The following is a 22,268-nucleotide window of genomic DNA, read 5'->3' as shown; positions in this document are numbered from 1 at the left end:
GTGCCCCCTATCTCGCCTACGCACCAGCAGGTCGTCAACGGTTGTCGTCGACCCACCTGACGTGTATGTAACAAGCTTATTATCCTCTTTCTGGGACTGAGTATTACAAATCAACAAATCAGCTCCATCAGCAAACTCCAAAATCCTTTCACCTTCTCCATTTCTCACACCATATCCGTAACCCCCATGAACTCCCTCAAAACCATCCATACTTCTTCCCACATGTCCATTTAGGTCTCCTCCTACCACAACAACTTCCTCATCTTTCACGTTTTCCATCAGCTTCTCTATTGCACACCAGAACTTGTCCTTTTCTTCATCGCTCCGACCAACCTGCGGAGCATATCTCGAGATGACGTTAACCAAGAGCTTTCCAATCATCATTTTCACCATCATCAACTTTTCACTCACTCTCGTCACACTCACCACACTGTCTACAAACTCCTCAGAAAACAGGACACCAACACCATTCACGCCTTCTGGGCACCCTTGCCACACAAACTTGTATTTCTGTCCCTGCCTACCCTTCACCATTCTCACACCACTTCCCTTCAAGCTTCGATCTTGTATACAAATATATATATATATATATACACAGAGAGCATTTTCGAGCATCTCTGGAAAGATTGTACCAGCGGGTTTACAAACCATGATTTCCAAGAGTCACAAGACAGCCATGCCGAGACATTTTTTTTATACAGTAATTGCAAATTGTTTTATGAAAGTCACTGCTGTTGCATGCGACCTTGCGTGAATTGCAGGTGGACGGGAGCAAGAACCAAATATTGCTGAAGTCACCTGGCATGTTGACTTTCATTAACTCCTTGGATGAAATAACCAACAGTCGTGAGCGAGCATCGAAGCTCTTTGAGTGGCTCATTGCACCACTCGCTCCTGACATCTTTTTCAGGCAAGACCATCTCCGCCGTCGGCCTCCTCCCACTTCCCAAATAATATTTTATACATCTTTATCCCCACGCTTTTTGGAAAAATGGGAGGTTATTGTAAGCTGCTTTTGTCTGTCCGTCACGCTATCTCCTCCTAAACAGTATTATCACCAAATTTGGTTGTTATGACAGTATCATTTTTGGCCTCGCCACCTGGGGCAGGGTCAAAAGGTCAAATACGAAAAAATGCAATTACGGGCACATTTTAAAACAATTGTTGATGAAACTTTGTGCATGTAATCAATATTGGCGGACACCTGAAATATGTAACTACTTTCTTGGGTTTAACCCCCGGTTAATGCCACGGGATGGGGACTTAGAGGTTATGTCTTTATGTCTGTCTGCTTGTTTGTCAGTCTTTAAGCAGGATATCTCAAAAAGTTATTGGCTGATTTGGCCAAAACTTGTTGAACAGGTTGGGTGCATGATAACATTGAATTGATTCGATTTTGCTGAAGGTCCGGATCCGGATACTAGAATTTTTAGTGATTAATCACCATTGCGCGATGAGGCCAAAAATGACACATAGCACGATATCTCAAAAAGTTATGGACGGATTCGGACATTCTTGGTAAACGCCAGACACTGGGTGTGACTATGACTGTGAATGGGTGTCCTTCTCTCCCGACAAGGTGGGGAATTTTCTGTCAAACCTCGACTCTAATTGTGCAACTGGACCAGACGGCATCAGGCCACGGGTCCTAAAATCCTGCTTTTCCGCTCTATCTCATTCTCTCTCTGATCTCTTCACCCTTTATTTTGCTCAAGGTCATCTACCATCCGCTTGGAAATCGGACAACATTACCGCTTTACACAAAAAAGGTGCAAAAACAGATCCTTGCAACTACAGACCAAGCAGCCTGCTCCCAATCATTAGCAAGGTCATGGAATCCACCATTGCTTCCGATATTAAATCCTTCGTCTTCTCCAATGGCTTGATCTCTGATCATCAATTTGGTTTAGACCAGTCCACTCTACTCTGGACATGCTACTTCTGCTGTCTCAACAATGGATGAAGGTCCTCAATGCCAAACAGGAAATCAGAGCTGTCTCCCTTGACATATCTCGTGACTTCAATATGGTCTTGCACCCCGCTCTGCTCTCAAAACTCTCCTTTTATGGTATCCATGGACATCTCCGTGCATGGCTCGTAGATTTCCTCTCCTGTCGTAGTCAATGTGTGGCTCAAAATGAAATTCTCTCATCTCCTATTCCGGTCCAGGCTGGAATTCCTCAAGGTAGTATTCTGGGCCCTTTGCTTTTTCTGGTCTTCATTGATAATCTCTCCGACTCTGGAAAATCCTCCCTCTCTTTGCTGATAACTCCACTATCTGCCGCTCCATATCTCAACCCTCAGATCAGCAGGCAGCAGCCTCTTCACTCTCTACAGACCTGGATAACATCACAAACTGGTCAAACAAGTGGAACATGTCTTTCAATCCTGACAAATTTCCCACTCTCACTATGTCTCTCTGAAAAGACTGACTGGAGAACCCTCCCATCATCTTTCTCAACAATCCTCTCAAAGAAGTTCTGTCACTCAAGCTTTTGGGTCTCACGATCTGCCATGATCTTTCCTGGGAAAACCACATTTCCAAGCTGGCCTCCAAAGCCAGTCGCCGACTGGGCATCCTCCGTCGTTCAAAGTCCTTTCTGGACACTTCTGAGCTTCTCATCACATACAAAGCTTTCATCCGCAGCTCAATGGTATACTGCTCTCTCCTCTGGGCTGGTGCTCCTGCCTCGCACCCAGCTAGGCTTCACGCGGTTGAAACAAAAAGCATTCAGAGTCATTGGTATCTCCCATGATGAAGCCGATTGTGAGGGTTTTCACTCGCTCACCGCAGGCAGGTTGGTGGGCTTTGTCTTTTACTATCTCCTCTCCCCCTAGCTCCACCAGCTCTGTCTGTGTTCTGTACCCCAAATATTCCTGCAGGAAGCACAAGATCTGTCAGCAACTCTCTTCTGGTGAAACAACTTACCCCCGTTAATCCACCTTTAATCCACCTCCTTCAAATTCAGATTTCTTTCCTGAAAGCCCTTGTGGTGTCCTTGTTTATCCCATGTACTCCGCCCCAGCCATATCTCTTCCACAGATCTCCCGATGTCTCTGTTCTCGACTGGTGTTGTTTCCCTCTCTCCCCCTCTCGTCTCCCACTACCTTTATTGCATGTGTTAGCTCTTACACGTGCCTGGACTTGGTATAGAAAAAAAAATATTGGCGTATTCGCATCAACAGCCTTGCCAAGACCTACTTAAAGCAGAGAAACACAAGCATAAAGCAGAATTGGATGAAAAACAAGGCAAAACTACCTCGTATAAGTAATTATCTCAGCAACAATACTTTGACTGTTAATGTTAATGTGTGCCTCACCATTAACCTTTGCTCCTGCATCAACATTTTATGATGCGTGTTACTGTTTGTGCCATGAGTTTGCAAAACTGATGGTAAAAACTTATTCACTGTATTTTCTGGAGAAAAATCAAACCTTGAAAAATGTATTTTACTCTGAAAAAAAACGGGAATTCTTTCTTTGGAAATGAGTGGGGGCCCTGCAGTCATTAATACGTTCATCTGAGACTTCATCTGAGACTGCACGCAGCACGTCAGCGAGGCCTCGTTCAGGGTCGCAGACCTCCAAACCCGTTGCATCCGTTGGCGATGCATTTTTCTGTGAAATTCCAATAATTTCCTTCCCAGCCAAGTCATCCTCATATCATCTGGAGACACAAACAGCTTCAGCGTGCAGGCCTTCAATCCACATTTGCCTCTTATCGGGCTATGTCTCCGCTCCTTGATTATCCTCTCTCTCCTGCTCAAATTACCAGCCATGTCGTCCTCAAATCTCCCATCGACACCCAGGGCTCCACACGGTCCTTCCAAGACACGAACAGCCTCAGAGTCGGAACAGCTACGTCAGTCTGCACTCCACACGCATCTCGACTCCTTAAGTCTCTCCATCCCGGTCACACCTCTAGCCCGCTCCACTGCACACCGGCGGAGTTTAGGGGGGGGGGGGCAAGTGCGGCAATGCCCCCACCTTAATTTTTTTCAGTAGTTTACAATCAAGATAAAAAAAATCCCATATTTAAACGTGAGTAACAATAATGAACGAAAGCTGGATTTGTGATTTCACGTACACTGTAACTACAATAACAAACGGTCATTTTGGAAGCCAGACCTAGCTACCCATTATTCATATTAAACCATTGAACCCCCAAATATAGAAGTCAAACTACGCCTATGCCACTGCACCTCCTTCCTCTGCTTCCCTTCGTCGCCAGGGTCGTAGTTTCAGGATCGCCATCAGCGATTCCAAACGGTGAGTCCAAGTGGGATGGTATGATGAGGAGATTATGTGCCTGCTTCTTTGACGCCATCTTGTGGTGTGTCTGTGTGTATCGTTGGTTGTTATCTCCATTTGAGGGTTTCAGGATGTCGAACGGAGTCCTCCCAGGACCCAAAGTATCCATCTGCTCTATGGTAAGAGATCACGGTTCATGGACCAAGCTGTTTAATTTTTGTTGTCACAGGTTCAGGGTGGGAGTGGGCCCTAATTCCCTTTTCTGTAAATGTGCATTGACTCGCACCAGTTGTTGGAAGCCAATCTGATGAGTGCAAAGTCGTAACTAGAAAGACACTCAGTAGAGAGCATACCTCCGCCTGGTTGGCCATATCACTCAATGGTGAACAATCACTTTTAAAAATTCTACCAGCTGGATCCGGATCCGGATCTTCAACAAAATTAAAGATTCTGCCTTGTCACACACACAACCTATCCAACAAGTTTTCTCCAAATCCATCCATAACTTTTTGAGATATCCTGCTATGTATCGTTTTTGGCCCTATCTCCCAATGGTGAAGAATCGCTTTTAAAATTTTAGTATTTGGATCCGAATCCGGATCTTCACCAAAATATAATCATTTCGTCCTTGTCACATACGCTACATCTCTGCCAAGTTTCATTCGAATCCGTCCACAACCTTTTGAGTTATTTTGTTCACAAACAAATGGACAAACACAGACAGACAGACAGGGGTGAAAACATAACCTCCACCCACCTTTGGTGGCGGAGGTAATAAGGAATGCCATAAAAGTTTGGGAATTAACCCGTCCATAAGAGTGGGTTATTTGCCAATAAATTACGCTTGAGGCAGGCTAAATGGCTCCTTATGTTTGTGTAACTTGAAAAATTCAATAACAGAGAGCAATTTGAGTTTTTGTTTTTTCAACACCAGCTGTTATCATAAATGGAAGCTCCATCATATATGGAAGTTTATGTTGTTGATTATTTACTTTTTTATTATTATTTTTGTGAAACACAGCAAGCTGTGGGAAACGAAGCCCTTGCTGTTACGTCGTCATAACCCGGACTACTACAGAGGCCTTTTTTCGATGGAGGAGTTTGATCGTATCCTCCATAAGGTAAGCTTTAATCTCTTTAATACTGGCCTTATCAACCACATTTTGTTTGCGTTTCTGCCTGAAGTTTGTGAGATTTGTCTGAAATCTTCATTATGATGTTGTTGTATTTTTTTTTTTTTTTTTTTTGTTGTATACAAGATCGAGGCTCGTGAAAGAGCGAACATTAATCACACAAAAAGACAAACCGACACATAAAACATATAACATCGGGAGCGGTAGACAAGATGGGGAGAGAGGGGGAAGGACACAAAACACAACATTTGAGAGCAGGGACATCGGGAGGACTTGGGGGGAGGTGGGAGAGGATTAAAACATATGAACACTGCAAGGACTCTGGGGTGAATTACCGGGGGTAGAAAAGATCAAGGTTTTCGATGGGGGAAGATAAGAGATGGTGGTGAACAGCTGTTTTAAAGACCTGGAGGGAAGAGTGGGATTGAAGGGAGTGGGGGAGTTTGTTCCAGAGGCGGGAGAAAAGGGGAATGAAAGAGTGAAGGTGAGCAGAGAGCCTATGTTTGTGTCCTTCCCCCTCTTCCCCCTCTCTTTTGTGTCCTTCCCCCTCTCTCCCCATCTTGTCTGCCGCTCCCCTTGTTTTTTGTGTTTTGTGTGTCGGTTTGTCTTTTTGTGTGATTAATGTTAGCTCTTTCACGAGCCTCGATCTTGTATACACAAAAAAAACAAAAAATGAACATATGTCACCCACAGGGTGAACCGTATCTTGCCATTTGACCTTGACCTTAATAATTTCGTATGGTGAATAGTATGTCTTCATGACCAACGCACATGAAATATTGAAAGATTTTGATGAGAACTGAGGAAATAATTTTTTCATGAAAATTCCGTTTTTTCGTCATGACGTCATCAAATGACGTCATAGCGTCAAACTGTTTACAGATCTGGGAAGCACTCATCAAGGGCATTCATATGAGGTATTACTCGATATGGTACCTACGATTTCAAAATTTGACCTTGGGGTCAATAATTTTCGACCTCCAGCGCTAACCATGAAGGTCAAGGCCGATCGCCACCAAAAACTAATCAGCTGAGCGCCGGACCATATACTAGATTCCCATGAAGTTTGGAGACGATCCGATCAAAGTTACTCAAAAAATAAGGGTTTCGTTGACCTCCATGATTGACCGCAAAGTGACCTTGACCTTTGACCTTGACCTTCAAAATTTTGTGTGCTGAAGGGTATCTCTATAGGACTCTGATATGCGAAGTTACAGGAGTTTCCAATAATAACTGTGGTCTACAGAGTGATCTAAACAATGCGAACTAAAGCAATACAATATACATGAAAAGTGCAGTTTTTTCGTCATAACGCCGTCAAATGACGTCACATTGTCAAACTAGTTATATGTTTGGAAAGCACTCAACAAGGGCTTCAATTTGAGGTACTACTCGATATGGTAACTGAAACTTGAAAATTTTACCTTTTGGTCAAAATTGAATGACCTTCAAAATGACCTTGAAGGTCAAGGCCGATCGACACCAAAAACTAATCAGCTGAGCGCCATACCACACCCTATATACCCACCAAGTTTGGAGATCATAAGATCAAAGTTACTCAAAAAATAAGGGTTTCGTTGACCTCCATGATTGACCGCAAAGTGACCTTGACCTTTGACCTTGACCTTCAAAATTTTGTGTGCTGAAGGGTATCTCTATAGGACTCTGATATGCGAAGTTACAGGAGTTTCCAATAATAACTGTGGTCTACAGAGTGATCTAAACGTGAAAAAAAAATGATTAACCACAAACAAAAAAAAAAACAAAAAAAAAACAAACAAACAAACATACAAGCTGACTAATACATCTTGCAAAAACTTCGTTTTGGCAAGATAAAAACAAAAAAAACACATTTGAGAGCAGGGACCGAGAGACATGGAGACATCGAGAGATCTGAGAGAGGGCGAGGGCTTTGGAGGGGGGGGGGGGGGCATGGGAAGGGGGCGGTGGGAGAGGTATAAAACATATGGACACTGCCAGGACTTCCAGGAAAGAAGTTGGAATTTCAAACAAGGTGGATCTGGGGTGAATTAGCGGGGGTAGAAAAGATCAAGGTTTTGGATGGGGGAAGATAAGAGATGGTGGTGAACAGCTGTTTTGAAGACCTGGAGGGAGGAGTGGGATTGAAGGGAGTGAGGGAGTTTGTTCCAGAGGCGGGAGAAAAGAGGAATGAAAGAGTGAAGGTGAGCAGAGAGCCGAGATTTCGGCAGTTTAACCATCAGAGGGTTGCTGGCAGATCTTGTGCGACCTGTAGGAATATTTGGGGGACAGAGCACAGAGAGAGCTGGGGGTGCAAGGCCGGAGAGGAGTCGGTAGAAGACAGAAAGACCACCTACCTGCCTGCGGTGAGTGAGTGAAAGGCCCTCAGAGATAGCTTCATCGCCGGAGATTCCAATAATTCTGAAAGCTTTGGTTTCAACAGCGTGAAGCCGAGCTAGGTGTGAGGCAGGAGCACCGGCCCATAGGGGGGAACAGTATTCCATTGAAATACATCACTTTCAGTTTACATCACTTTCAATGATCGATTTATTTGTTTCGAAATGTCAAATGTGGTTTTTGTTTCTTTTAAAGGTCACATTAACAAAATCTAGAATAATTTCAACATAATTCCAATGAACTTTTGGTTCTAAGACATCTTGAAAAGTAAGTTCACCCCCACAAAAAAAATATTCCATATTAAATGCCAAGTCTGTATATGCTGCCCCAGAATTCCGCGAAAGTTTATTGCAGTGAGCAAACCACCAAGATGAGAGATAAGCAAGTTATTGATTGTACTCGGACAACGACACTTGGAGTGACATCAACTTGGGATGAAGTGCCTCATCTACTGTCAATGCAATATGTTTGTGCTTGAGTGCTTGCACCACATGTAACACTTACTGCATTTCAGTATTTCGAGTGTCAAGTTTGTGTGCAGGGGCCTGGATAATTGGCAAGTATCCTACGGTATATTTTTTTTCCTGGGTTGGTAGTGCAAATTCTTTCATTGAAAGTAGTCCAGCTGCACTTTGGGTTTTGAGATTCCCAAATTTCTGTGAATGCCACGTTGTCTGCTTGTGCCTTGAGAGCAGATTGGTTTGTTGGGTTTGTTGGGCAGACGGGTATGTTGGGTTTGATGTTCACCACTGGATCAATTAAAGCATTCTACATTAACTTGGTCAGTTACCTGAGGAGCCGTAACACCTGTTATAATTGCTGGAATGATGTCGTTCACCATGTTGGGAATATGTAATGTCCTTTTCCTTGATGGGCTAATAGTGATAAACCCGCTCTGTTTTAGTCCTAATAGACATTTTGCCATGTGTGTATGGCTAATGCTGTACATAATATCCAATTATCATGACAAAACAGTTTTGTGGTCGATTTTATTGATAATGTCAAAACTCTAGTGCATGAGTTAAGTGAATGTGCTAACAGTCGGCCGTTATTGAGTCGGCCATTAAAAGGTTAAAAACTGAAAAGCTTTTCTGGCAAACACTTCATTCGGATTCAGCATGCCAAAGTACGTCTCGTAACAATGAGTGCCCGCCATGAACATGAAATGCTTCCATTGATCATGTTTTTCCAAATTTCACCTGTCTACTGCACCTTCCTTCTGGGCCTTTTCCTGGGCAATCGCCATCTCGGGAAAATAATTGGAGTTTCGCGTAGGGGGTGGGGGTTGGGCGTGGGGAGAGGACATTTTTGTCCAAACATTTAGTGGTTGGATTTGCACAAATAAATTACATGGCACACTGGAACTATTTTCAATTGATGAGTTCGGTTTTCAAAAAAACCCCAAAAAACAAACAAAGGAAGAATCCAGTCTGATTGTCACCTGGCTTTGTCTGGTTTTGGCAAGCGTGGCACGTATTTCTTGTTTGAATGTTTGGTTTGAATGGAAATTCTCAAACAAACCCTTTTAGTGACGTGGCTCATCTTTGGGTGCCACAACCTTGAAGAGTTTCACTGCTGTGTTCTGTATGCTTCTGGATTTTCTGGATGCTCCTGGGTTCTGGATTTTCATATCGAGCTTTATGTTGATTGTTACAGCGGTATAAGATGTGCTGTTAAGTTGTGAAATGATCACCCCCATGATCACTTGGTTTGCTTCTTTTAATTTCCTCATCAAGCCCCCAATAAAATGCTGTTGTAAGTCGCCAAAATCTTGCCTTCTCACACCTTTGGGCCCATACCAGGAGGATATTCAGTTTGGTGTGAACATCGATGTTACCTCTTTCTCCGAGGACAAAAGAGAAACGCATAATGGATCGGGTCGGGCTTATCCTTCAGTCCTTTGGGACTACTTCCAGGTAATGTGTGGTACACACGTAGCCAATTATGCTCTTTCAGGGGATTTTAATCAGTTTGATCTGTTTCAATTTAATTACATTTTCATTAAAATGCCAAACTTTCTGCTTGTCTTGTTATGCTCATCTGAGCTCTCGTTAACAAGAATCTATTTTGAAGTTTGCTCCTTCATCATTCATTCATCTAATCCTATCTGATTTGTTGACATTTTGCTGTGTGTGTGTGTGCGTGTATGCGTGCGCGTGTGCGCACGCGTGCGTTTTTTAAAATTATACCATACAAGTCAGAGTGGAGTGTAAGAAGCAAGATTAACTATGGCAGTTACCAAAACGTATTCAGAACCATCAAGGTGTTTATTCCTCCCTGACACAGCGCATCGCTGCCTCGATGAACATTGAGCTGTTTTGCGCATATTATTTGAATTACTTTGTGGGACGACCTTTTGGATAAATTAGGAATGTGCTAAATAGTTTTTGCACATAAATTGATGTGGGTTGTTCTGATGCATTGTCAAATTAAATCAGTAAACACTTGTATTTTTAAAATCTGGACTTACAAGTGCTAGAGTCAATATTTTGGCGAGAATCCACTCGCCTTGGTCACGACGGATGTTGAAGTGAAGAAGAAGCTTGAAATTGCCACGTGACGTCAACTGTTGGTAGGGTGAATTGGTCGGTTGACCAATCTGGGCATCCCGTGACGATTGCAGATGAAGGTGGGAGCGATGTTACAGCCTTGTCCCACGTTATTGACAGATTAAATCACAAACATCCTCTTTGGTTGAGAGATGGTTATTCAACTCTTCCCCAAATGGATTCCTTCACACCACGAGCAAACCACATGTTTGTCTGTATATATGTATGTATGTCCCCTCAAACGTACAACAATCAGAGCTGAGGATCTGGTCACATTACAGGGGTGATGTGATATCATTACGGCAGTATGACAGCTGACTCCACACACCGCCATTTTGATTCCTATTCCCTTTCAGGTCAGACATATCGTTGAAACCGTCATGTATCACAATCACCATGCTCTACCTTTACGTTCTTCATTCAGTGTTAAAAACAAACAAACTGATTGTTAAAATGACCATAAAACATCGAAAGCACAGGCGTTATGGGTCTTTGTACACAGTACGAATAGGACTCGTGCTTCATGCCTTCATCGTTCATGCCTCACCTTCATGCAGCTTCGGACAAATTAGCCCAGGTTTCTTAATACAGCAGTATAGTTTTCGTAATAATAATAATAACTAGAACTGCCACTTTAAAACTGCTGGCAGTGATGACCGGTTTACTCGCACCCATTTTTGATACAACCCCACTTTTGATACAACCCCACTGTTGATACAACCCCACTTTTGATACAACCCCACCTTTGATACAACCCCACTTTTGATACAGCCCCACTTTTGATGCAACCCCACTTTTGATACAACCCCACTTTTGATACAACCCCACTTTTGATACAACCCCACTTTTGATACAACCCCACTTTTGATACAACCCCACTTTTGATACAACCCCACTTTTGATGCAACCCCACTTTTGATACAACCCCACTTTAATTGGACATGCTTTGACACAACCCCCTTGGATATAACCCCGACACACACACACACACACACATACACACACACACACACACCCCTCCACCCACACGCACACCCCTCCACACACACACACCAACCCCCCCTCCACACAGACACACACAGATCCCTCCCCCCCCCCCCCACACACACACACGCACACACACACAAACAAATCCCCCCCACCCCTAACACACACACAAACACACGCACACATGTCCCCACCCCCCCACCCCAACACACACACAAACACACACACATACACACACACATCCCCCCCCCACCCCTAACACACACACACACACAAGCACCCCCACACCCCTCCCCCCACACGCACACCCCTCCACACGTACACACACACACCCCTCCACATGTACACACACACACACCCCCCCACCCCCCACGCACATGCACATATCCACCCGCCCCCCCACACCCACACACATCCACACACACGCACATCCACATACACACACACACACACACACACACACTCATATATCCACACACACCCACACACAAACACCCCCACACCCCTTCCCCCACACGCACACACATATCCACACAAACGCACATCCCCTTCCCCCCCCCACCCCCCAAGACACATCCCCACACACACATCCGCCCACACACACCCCCACACACACACCCCCACCCCCACACCGCCACATACACATCCCCCCACACACACACATTCCCCCTACCACCCCCCCCCCCCCCACATACACACACACACACACACACACACACAAACACCCCCACACCCCTCCCCCCACATGCACACCCCTCCACACAAACACACACACACATCCCCCCACCCCATCCATTTTTCAAAATATTTTTGTTTAATTAACGATATCTGCCAGCCGTGGAAGAACGTCATGCCGTGGCATGACGTCATCCGTGGCCCGTACCGTATGTCAGCGTAAGAACGAAGTATCCCGTCGATCGAACTTGGTCAAATTTTTCTTGATTGTCACCAAATTTGTTGTGGTATTTTGTTAACTCATCCGAGGCAAGACGGCAATCGAAATCCGATTTGAAATCGGAGCAAAATTGACGCCGCAAGGTCTGCCTGCACGCATGGATATTTGATCTGAGGAAGAATTCACTTTGGAAATGCGATCCATTTAAAATGTTAGATTTTGAATAACTTCGTCATTTTTCATTGGATTTCCATCAAATAAAGGTCACCATTGCTTGCAGATACCTCTCTTTCTCCTTAAGATTGAAGACAGGATGAACTTCAGAGCGAGAAATAAGCCGAGGCGGCGGAGAGTTTTACAATGTTATTTTCCAATGTAAATGACAATATCGTGTAGTTTCACGAAAATTCATCAGAATTTGCCCAGATTTGTTGCATTCGAATGTTAACACCCTCTAGCGACTGCCAAATCCGAAGACAATTTAATTTCGAGCTACCCTTAGCTCGTGAGGTGGTTATGTTACATGGCCTGGTCAAAAAAAGTGATGTGGTTCTTCTTCTTCATGCAATAACAACTTCTAGTTTCCAGACCGTACATCCAATCATCTTGAAATTTTGCAAACTTCTTCCGCTTGATGCGAGCTACATTGCATTAAAAATTCGAGTCGATCCATGCAGTGGTTCAAGAATTACAAGCTTTTTAAAATTCACTTCCATTATTTATTGCGGCCAAACCATGTGACTTATCAAAACGTCTCAAGTAACATTGAAACATCCCCCCATGAGGAACATTTGTGTAAAGTTTCCACTCGATATCTCCACAAATTATGGAGGTGATACCATTTCTAGTTTGAGCTTTAAATCGTCATAACTCTGAAACCATGTCGGATGACGTCGTGCTCACTGACTTTTTTGTTCGTCATGGGTATGCGAATATGCATGCCAAGTTTGTGCTCCATCCGTTCAGCCGTTGCGGAGAAAAAGGGGTTTTTGTGTTTTTTCACGAAAACAAGATGGCGGCCGAACCATGTGACGTATGACTTCGAAATTTTTTGCAATCTGAGTTTTTTTTGAAGTAAGCATCTGGGAAAAAAAATCTCATTTTTGGGGGAGAAAATTTTATGTTTGACGAATTCTAACCTCTTAACGTTAGCATTTTTAATATACTCGATACACATGCCTTTTGTTCCCATTGAAGAGTTCTTTAGAATGAGCCATTCCTCAAATCTTTCCATTGAGCCGTTTCGGAGATACAGAGGGGAAAAGTTGAATTTGTTTTACAAGATGGCGCCCATACCCCGTGACCTATGACGTCATAATTAGCATTAAAAAATTCTAGGAGCCGAGATGATCATTTGATGAAAATTTCCTGTCAATCCGACCAGGGGTTGCTGAGAACATTGATTATGCAATTTTTCAGAGGTGCAAAATAGGGTGGAAGAATAATAATAAGAAAAACTCTAGCAGTAATAATAGGTTTATTCTCAATTTCATGGAGAGTAAACCTAATAATAATAACGTTAATGATAATGATATAGTAAAAAATAATCGTAACAATGCAATCCCTTTGTCGTTACTGCAAAGTTACTGGATTGAAGCGGTGTATGGTTGCTTCATTGTTGACTCAAAATAAATAGAAAAAACTGTCTCAATGCAATCTCTTCACTTCCATGGAGACAGACAGCTTAGAGACTTGGAGTACTTCAAAATAATATAATACTTACAATATTTGCTAACTGTTATCTTCACCCAGGTCATACTATCCTCTTCAACTCAAGTATCAAACAAGTACAGATACATTCAAAGTACACCGCCCCCGTGCCAAATAAATAACATCCTCCAGCGCATGGCATTGCCGGGGCACCTTTGGCGCCCTACGATGCCACCGTGCAGCACATAGAGACGGTTTTGGGAGGGAGAGGTGTACAATAAATGATTGAAAATTAAATAAATAACTAATCAAAAAAAAATTAACCTATTAATATTGATTAATCAATAAATCAAAAATATTCTTTATAGCCACATCACTTGGTCATTGTTGTGCCCACATATCAGCTTCCCAGCTCAAACGGTGCCTGAGATATTGCCCAGATGAGAAAGCGCTCCGTTAGGAAAATAAATAAATGATTAATAATGAAAATAAATAAATAATAATCATAAAGTATTTAAATTATTATTAATCAATTGGCTAATATAATACCTAAACCACCACCGTTTCATCTGAATCTATCTTTTAAAAAATTAATCAATTGTCATTAATCGAATAATTAAATAATTAATCAATTTATTTATTAATCAATAAATCAAGTGGGGAGACGACGATGGTTCACGAGCGAGCGGTATTCAATGACGAAGCACGGACTATAACTGAAACAGGCCAGGCCCAGAAAGGTCAAAACGAAGGTTACTGACCTTGAAATGAGATAGAAAATAATGTATAATCAGTTATGAGGTTAGTTAGCTACACAATACCGAAAGTTCGGTTCAATTCCGACAACTTTGAAACTTTGACCTTTGTGACCTTCAAAGGTCAAAGGTCGAAGATTCTGAAATGTGTTGGAAAACTTGAATTTCATGATGTATGCGATAATATAAGATCATGTACGACATTTCACCCGATCAGGAAGCGAACAATGTAATAAAACCATCAAAAAACGACTTTTCTAAATTTTGTGACCTTGTGACCTTGACCTTCAGGCGAAAATGAAAAATCGAGCTCCGTGGGGCTAGACACCTGACATTGGCCTAACCAAATACCGAAACCCCTGTCAGATTCCACCAACTCCCTCGGAGAAGATGTAGCTTGAACTCGATTACCCCCTGAAAAGAGGTCTTTTTCGTGTGTGGCTCCGCCCACAATGGGCGCAATACTCCCACTCTGGGCAGGACACAACTAGATCGTGATATCAACCTCCCACCCAAGTTTCATCAAGATCAGATGATGTCATCGGGTAGTTATGCTGCGGACAGACAGACACACAGACAGACACACTCCCATGACGAATATAGTGGTCACTCTGTTTGATAACTCGTGAACCAATAACTCGTGAACCAATAGCCTTTGCAGCCAAATCACTTGGTCATTGTCATGTCCAAATATGAGCTTCCTAGCTCAAAAGGTGCCTGAGATGATGGCAAACTTTCTGCTTATTTGAACGCGTTTGAACCTGCCTGGTCACAATTTTGATAAGTCAAGTGGTCATCTTGGAGAAACCAGACCGAAAGTCTCACAGCAGTGTAGCCAGGCTTGTTGTACACGCCTCCTTTCCTGTTCCATCTCCAGGCGCTACATGATGTCATCACTGGGCACCGAAGTGCGCCCGGCGATGACGCGCGCTGAAAGGGAGTACTCAGTTTTCACTCCGGTTTTTTGTTTTCTTGTTTGTCCGGGCGATATCTCAGCCAACCTTTGAGCTAGGAAGCTGAAAATTCGGCACAATAGTGAGCTTATTTATTCCTTATTTATTATTATTATTCACAATTATTATTTATTTATTATATTTATATTACTTATTTATTACTTAATTATATTTATTACTTTTTAAATACTGTTACTTCCCGCTTTTAAAAAAAGACCAACCGATAAGTAGATAAGTCGATTGTAAGTATACGTTGAGGCGTGGACTTCGGGGGGGGAGAGTATCAATGTGTACGCCAAAAAATACTGTTATGACGGTGGGGTAGTGATATGTAGAGTCAGGTAGATTTGTGTCGGTAACATGCTCCGGATGTCGGGTAAGAACTATCACTATGTAATTTGTTTAGCCGAATGTCGGGTTAAGTGTATCTTCGTGGTCATACGAGGATTACCCTCATGATAGCTAATTGTCGGGATTATGGAATAAGTGACCTTGTTCGTAAAACCTCAGTAATTTATTTCCTATGTCCCTTTTGGCACCACACCATAGACACTAGTGAGAAAGTGCCCATTAAACCACACTTAATAATAAAAACCAACCGGAAGCCAGGCATCAAGCACTGGGGCTAACAATCCCGCCTGGCAGGCACACATCGCTCGGGCAGGCGGAGAACCATGCCCAGAAGGGCAGTGATTGGGCGGGAGTTGACCAACAGGAAGGCCGGGGTAAGAAGGACTCGCTGATTGGTGAAGGGAAGGCCGGAGCAAGAAGCAACTCGTTGATTCGCGAAGCACGACCAATAACGATAGAGAGTGGGTGATAAAAAGGGATGCGCTGGGGGTCATTGAAAGTCGTCTTCTTTGCTTCGCCCTCTCTGGTCTTCGATCCGCTCTCTCTCCTCTTATTCGCTGCTCTTCGCTTTGCTCTGCTCTCACCCACTGGTTTGGATCGCGGCAGTCGGTATTTGTCATTCTCGCCTTGAACCAGCTAACTATCGTGTTTGGACGACGGGCTCCAGGAAGCGATCGGACCGACCGTATTCGGAGACGTGCAGAGGCAACGGAGAGCTGCAGCCCGGGAACTGCGGTTCTCTGTGCAGCGGACGGGTGGACGAAGCCAGGCATGGCTGGAGGAGCGACCTGCACGCGGCCCGTTCGCCTCGCACAGGAGGCCTTCATCGAGGCCTAGAGAGGACCCTGACGAGACCTCACCAGTGATCAGTGTTGTAAATAATCAGAGTGTACAACAGTCTCCAAGGTGAGTTTAATCAGAATCATTCTCTAGCAGTATCTGAAAGGAAATTGGCAATCATGGTATCAGTACACTACAATCATATGCGCAAGAGTGAGTATGACTTCCAAGCAAGCAAGCAATATGCAATGTATTTCCCCTTGCCATTCTAGGCATGCGTGTCAATAACGCACGATAAATGTCTCAGGACTGCTCTGCGCACTTCAGGGACCAAGATCTTACAGTGGCCATGTCGTGGTCAGTAGTTGTAATGGCACCTGGGTCGTAACTTGGATACAATTTCACTACAATCAGAGCTAAAGAACACACACACACACCCATTTATTTTCATTATCTTTCCCTGTATCTGTGTCTGGGTCCGTTGCGGGAGCGCTCCGTTAGGAATTTAGTTTAACGTCGCGTTTCTTGTTATCGGCATCCGTGTTAATAAACCCCTTTGTTATTTTCCTTGTACATTTTAAATCCGCCTCGGTTCGAGTTTTTTTTTGCAGGTTCGGGAACTGCTGGCGGACCACAGGTAAGTATCATCTTCCCCTCCCCTTTCTTCCCCCACATTTATAAAATCCGCATTTGATCAACGCCTCGGAGTTAAAGCTTGCTTTGGCTATTCGTGATCCCTGTGGTGTTCACCTGGGGAATCACGCGACAATACGTTAATTTATTTGTGGCCTGTGAGTTCGACTTTGTTGTGCTTTTTGAGTCGTCCTGTCAAACTTATTCTCTTTGTACTGCACTTTTCCTGTGCTCCTTGTGTTGTGTTTACAGAATGGCTGCTCCTTGCGCATGCTGAACCCCCAGAGCTATTCTGCGACTTTATGGAAGCTTTTGTCTCTCCTTCAAGAACATTTTGGCAGCATGGCGGGAGCCAATGTGTGAGAGCATCAAACGTCATACCTGTTGTTTTAAACAATCGTGCCACGTCTGCATCAAGACAATAATAACTGCCCCTTCTGCTCTCATGATAGATTTCTACTCTTGTGATAGATTATATGCTTTGAAAGTTCTGCGATGTGCATTTTTATGCCTCCACCGACAGTCGCTGAAGGATGCATTATGTTTTCGGATTGTCCATCCGGCGGGCAGTCTGTCCATCCGTGATAGATTTTTGTTACAGCGATAACTTGAGAACGGCTGAATGGATGTAATTCAACCTTGCTGCAGGTATGTATCATGATGTGAAGACAACTGATTCGATTTTGGGGTCAAGAGGTCAAATGTCAGAGGTCATGTTAAGTAGAAATTATGTTGCCACGCCAACTTGTGAACCAGTGATGAGATTTTGACCATACTTGGTATAAGTATATATTTTGATGCAAAGACGAACTGATTATATTTAGGCATCAAAGTTGAAGAGTGAAGTGATTTTGGTCAGGTTGGTGGTGAGGTCATGTCAGGTAAAAATGTGATACATGAAAAGAGCCGAATGGATTTAAATGAAACTTGGTACAAGAATGGATCATGATGTAATAATGTTGGTGGAGGCAGATCAGTCGATGTAGTGACATCAAAGAGTATCGTTCTAGTTTTCTTTATTTATATACAAGTTATTGGCTCGTGGAAGAGCTCGGACACAGAACAGATCAAGACACAACAGAGCAAAGGGAACAACAGGAGATAAAAGGGGAAGCGTCATAAGCAGGGCAGAGGGAGAAAGTCGACAGTGAGGAACAACCAGGGGATTTTTATTTTTTATTTTTTAATATTTTTTTTGTATACAAGATCGAGGCTCGTATAAGAGCTAACATTAATCACACAAAAAACAAACGGACACAAAACACACAATAAAGGGAGCAGGAGAAAAGATTGGGGAGAGAGGGGGAAGCACACAAGTACAACATTTGAGAGTAGGGACATCGGGAGATCTGTGGTAGGGAGAGGGCTTGGAGGGAGGAGGGGTGGGAAGGGGGGAAGGGGTAGAATAGGTATAAAACACATAGACACTGCTAGAACTTCCAGGAAAGAAGTCAGTATTTCAAAAAAGTGGATCTGGGGTGAATTAACCAGGGTAGAAAAGATCAAAGTTTTGGAAGGGGGAAGATAAGAGATGGTGCTGAACAGCTGTTTTAAAGACTTGGAGGGAGGAGTGGGATTGAAGAGAGTGAGGGAGTTTGTTCCAGAGGCAGGAGAAAAGAGGATTGAAAGAGTGAAGGTGAGCAGAGAGTCTTGATTTTGGCAGTTTCACCAGAAGAGGGTTGCTTGCAGATCTTTTGCAACCTGTAGGCATATTTGGGGGACAGAGCACAGAGAGAGCTGGGGGAGCAAGGCCGGAGCGGAGTTGGTAGAAGACAGAAAGACCACCAACCTGCCTGTGGTGAGTGAGTGAAAGGCCCTCGGAGTTGGCTTCATCGCGGGAGATTCCAATGATTCTGAAAGCTTTGGTTTCAACAGCGTGAAGCCGAGCTAGGTGTAAGGCAGGAGCACCAGCCCAGAGGGGAGAGCAGTATCACATTGAGCTGCGGATCAAAGCCTTGTATGTGGTGAGGAGCTCAGGTGTGCCAAGGAAGGACTTTGCATGACGGAGGATGCCCAGTCGGCGACTGGCTTTGGAGGCCAGCTTGGAAATTTGGTTTTCCCAGGAAAGATCATGGCAGATAGTGAGACCCAAGAGCTTGAGTGACAGAACTTCTTGGAGAGGGTTGTTGAGAAAGTAGATGGGAGGGTGTCCAGATGGTCTTTTCAGAGAGACATAGTGAGAGTGTGAGATTTGTCAGGATGAAAGACATGTTCCACTTGTTTGACCAGTCTGATTTTGTCCAGGTCTGCAGAGAGTTAGGAGGCCGCAGACTCTCGATCTGAGGCTTGAGGTATGGAGCGGCAGAGAGTGGAGTCATCAGCATAGCAATATAGAGGTTTTCCAGAGAGTCGGAGAGATCATTGATGAAGACCAGAAAAAGCACAGGGCCCAGAACACTGCCTTGCAGAACTCCAGCCTGAACAGGAAGGGGAGATGAGAGAAATCCATTATGGGCCACACGTTGATGACGACCAGAGAGGAAGTCCACAAGCCATGCGTGGAGATTTCCATGGATACCAGAGGATGAGAGTTTGGTGAGCAGAGCTGGGTGCCAAACCATATTGAAGACACTTGATATGTCAAGGGAGAGAGCTCTGATTTCCTGTTTGGCATTGAGGACCTCCATCCATTGTTGAGACAGCAGAAGCAGCATGTCCAGAGTAGATTGACCTGGTCTGAAACCAAATTGATGATCAGAGATCAAACCATTGGAGAAGAGGAAGGATTTGATATCCAAAGCAATGATGGATTCCATGACTTTCCTGATAATTGGGAGAAGGCTGATTGGTCTGTAGTTGCAAGGATTTGTTTTTGCACATGTTTTTGTGTAAAGCGGGAATGTTGGCTGATTTCCAAGCTGATGGCAGATGACCTTGAGCAAAACAGAGGGTGAAGAGAACAGACAGGGTGTGAAAGAGTGGCAGAGCAGGTTTTTTCACACCCGTGGGCTGATGCCCTCTGGTCCAGTTGCAGAATCAGAGTTGAGGATTGACAGAAACTTCTCCACCTTGTCAGGAGAGAAGGACACAGAATCCAGGAGTAGCTGGGTACGACTGGGTACGGTGAGCACAGAGAGGGATGGGTTTGGGACACAAGATTTTGAGGCAAACACAGAGTTGAGGCAATCAGCTTTTTCACGTTCGGAGGTAGCTGTGTAGCCGTTTGAGGTAAGGGAGGGGATGGAGGGGGAACAAACACCAGAAACAGATTTGACCAGACGCCACCAGGATTTCGAAGAGTGAGACAGGTTTGAGAGTTCAGTCTTGAGAGTAGAGAGATATTGTTTCCTGGCTCTCCTGAGGGTAGACCCACACTTGTTCCGGGCTTTGTGAAAGGAAATGAGATTGCCTTCCATTGGCTTTGCCTTCCAGGAGGCGCAGGCAAGTTGTTTCAGGGCAACTGCCTCACTACAAGATTCCGTGTACCATGGACGGGAGGAAGGCCATGACAACTGAAGACGGGATGGGATAAATCTGTGCATGAGAGAGAGAGCAATTTTCTTTTGAAGAATTCCCAGGATGAGTTTATGTCAGAGGCAGTGGAGATGGGAGACCAGTCCAGATGATTTATGGCTGCTTGACGACCATGCCCGTTGGCCTGAGTGAAATGCCAGACTCGTCGACGCTGAGGATGCTTTCTGAGAATGGCCAGAGAGATATCCACTTTAACAAGCACATGATCAGATCATGTAGATCAGGGGATGTAGGTAACGATGAGTGGTAGGGGAGAAAGCAAGGGATGAACATTATGGATACGTAACCAAAGTTTTGAGAGGGATGGGGATGATTTAACGAGTGTAGAAAAGATCATGGTTTATTTTTAATGTCGATTTTGTTTTTTGATGATTTATTTTTTCAGTTTGTGGGATTTTATGGCAATAATGTGCAATCTGTTTGATTTTGATACAAATAGAGCACATAATCTGGGGGAATGTGGAATGCACAATTGCTTTTGAGTGTTGTTGTTTTGAAGCTCTATGACTGTTTTTCGGCGTGGTGCTCTTTTGCTGATGCTTGGCTGTCATATTAGTACCTGGCATGCAGGATACCCTAGATGTATGCACACTTGCCTATGAACTGTCTAAGCTGGGACAAAATTATAAATGGTTACCCTGATATTTTGTAAGCAAGATGATACATCAATGTGTAAGCTGTCCCTCAGGTGGACGTTTAAACCGGCTGTCCCACCTGCTAACATTAGTTGGTGGTCGTTAGATCCCCACAGAGTCCTTCACAAAAAGTGGCCAGCTTTCATTCATACCCTGAGCAGGTTACAAATTATTTCCGAAACTGCTTGTAGCAAGTGATCTGGTTGTCTTGAAGGTTCCTTGACATGAGGTTGCACTGCTTGCTATTTTATTGTGGTTGCTGTCTGGTCAACAGCATCTGCACTGTAAACAAATAGGCCAGAGAGTATGTATGTTTCATGGGAGCAGTGTTATTTCGATATTAAGGGGAAACGAATGCTGCAGTGCCAGTGAATGTGTGCTTTATCTTGCTCAGGTACGTGACACCTGCAGGTACTCAGGGCTTTGCGCCACACTATGATGACATTGAAGCCTTCGTGTTGCAGATTGAAGGGAGGAAATGTTGGCGGCTTTATGACCAGTAAGTGAATAATGATACTACTTTTAATTGGGAGGATTTATCAGGAAGCATATTGTCTGGCAAAAATCAAGGTATAGACATACAATGCCCTCAATAAGTATTTGAAACGGTGGTCAAATTTGTTATTATTGTTATATATTCAAGAAATTTGGATTTGAGATCGAAAGATGAATAAGAGGCAAGAGTACAGAAGGTCAGACTTTGTTGTTGGTATTTCTATATATATATATATATATATGTTTTACCATTGTTGAACAAAAGCACTTTTTATGTTCAGTTCCCCCATTTTAGGGAAGCATAAGTATTGGAACAAATTACTGTCAGGTGTTTCTTGTTGCATTGATTG

At 43.8% G+C, this 22,268-nt stretch overlaps 1 protein-coding gene across 2 annotated transcripts in view; it reads left to right on the top strand.

Annotated features, from left to right (window-relative positions):
• The window catches only part of LOC137434811 (ribosomal oxygenase 1), a 152,396-nt gene that overhangs the window by 42,841 nt on the left and 87,287 nt on the right, over nucleotides 1-22,268 (top strand). For both annotated transcript variants that reach the window (XR_013624632.1, XM_068127933.2), the window contains exons 3-7: nucleotides 762-910; nucleotides 5,274-5,373; nucleotides 9,564-9,677; nucleotides 17,567-17,673; nucleotides 21,818-21,922. Coding sequence is in view for 1 of the 2 variants with exons in the window: in XM_068127933.2 (XP_067984034.2) it covers nucleotides 762-910; nucleotides 5,274-5,373; nucleotides 9,564-9,677; nucleotides 17,567-17,673; nucleotides 21,818-21,922 (575 nt within the window). In the remaining variant the exon portion in view is untranslated. The remainder of the gene's footprint in view (nucleotides 1-761; nucleotides 911-5,273; nucleotides 5,374-9,563; nucleotides 9,678-17,566; nucleotides 17,674-21,817; nucleotides 21,923-22,268) is intronic.

This window comes from Myxine glutinosa, chromosome 9 (genome assembly GCF_964187855.1).
Source record: "Myxine glutinosa chromosome 9, kmMyxGlut1.1, whole genome shotgun sequence".
In the NCBI taxonomy this organism is placed as follows: Eukaryota; Metazoa; Chordata; class Myxini; order Myxiniformes; family Myxinidae; genus Myxine; species Myxine glutinosa.
The sequence above is the reverse complement of the archived record's forward strand: the minus strand, read 5'-3'. Positions and strand labels throughout refer to the sequence as shown.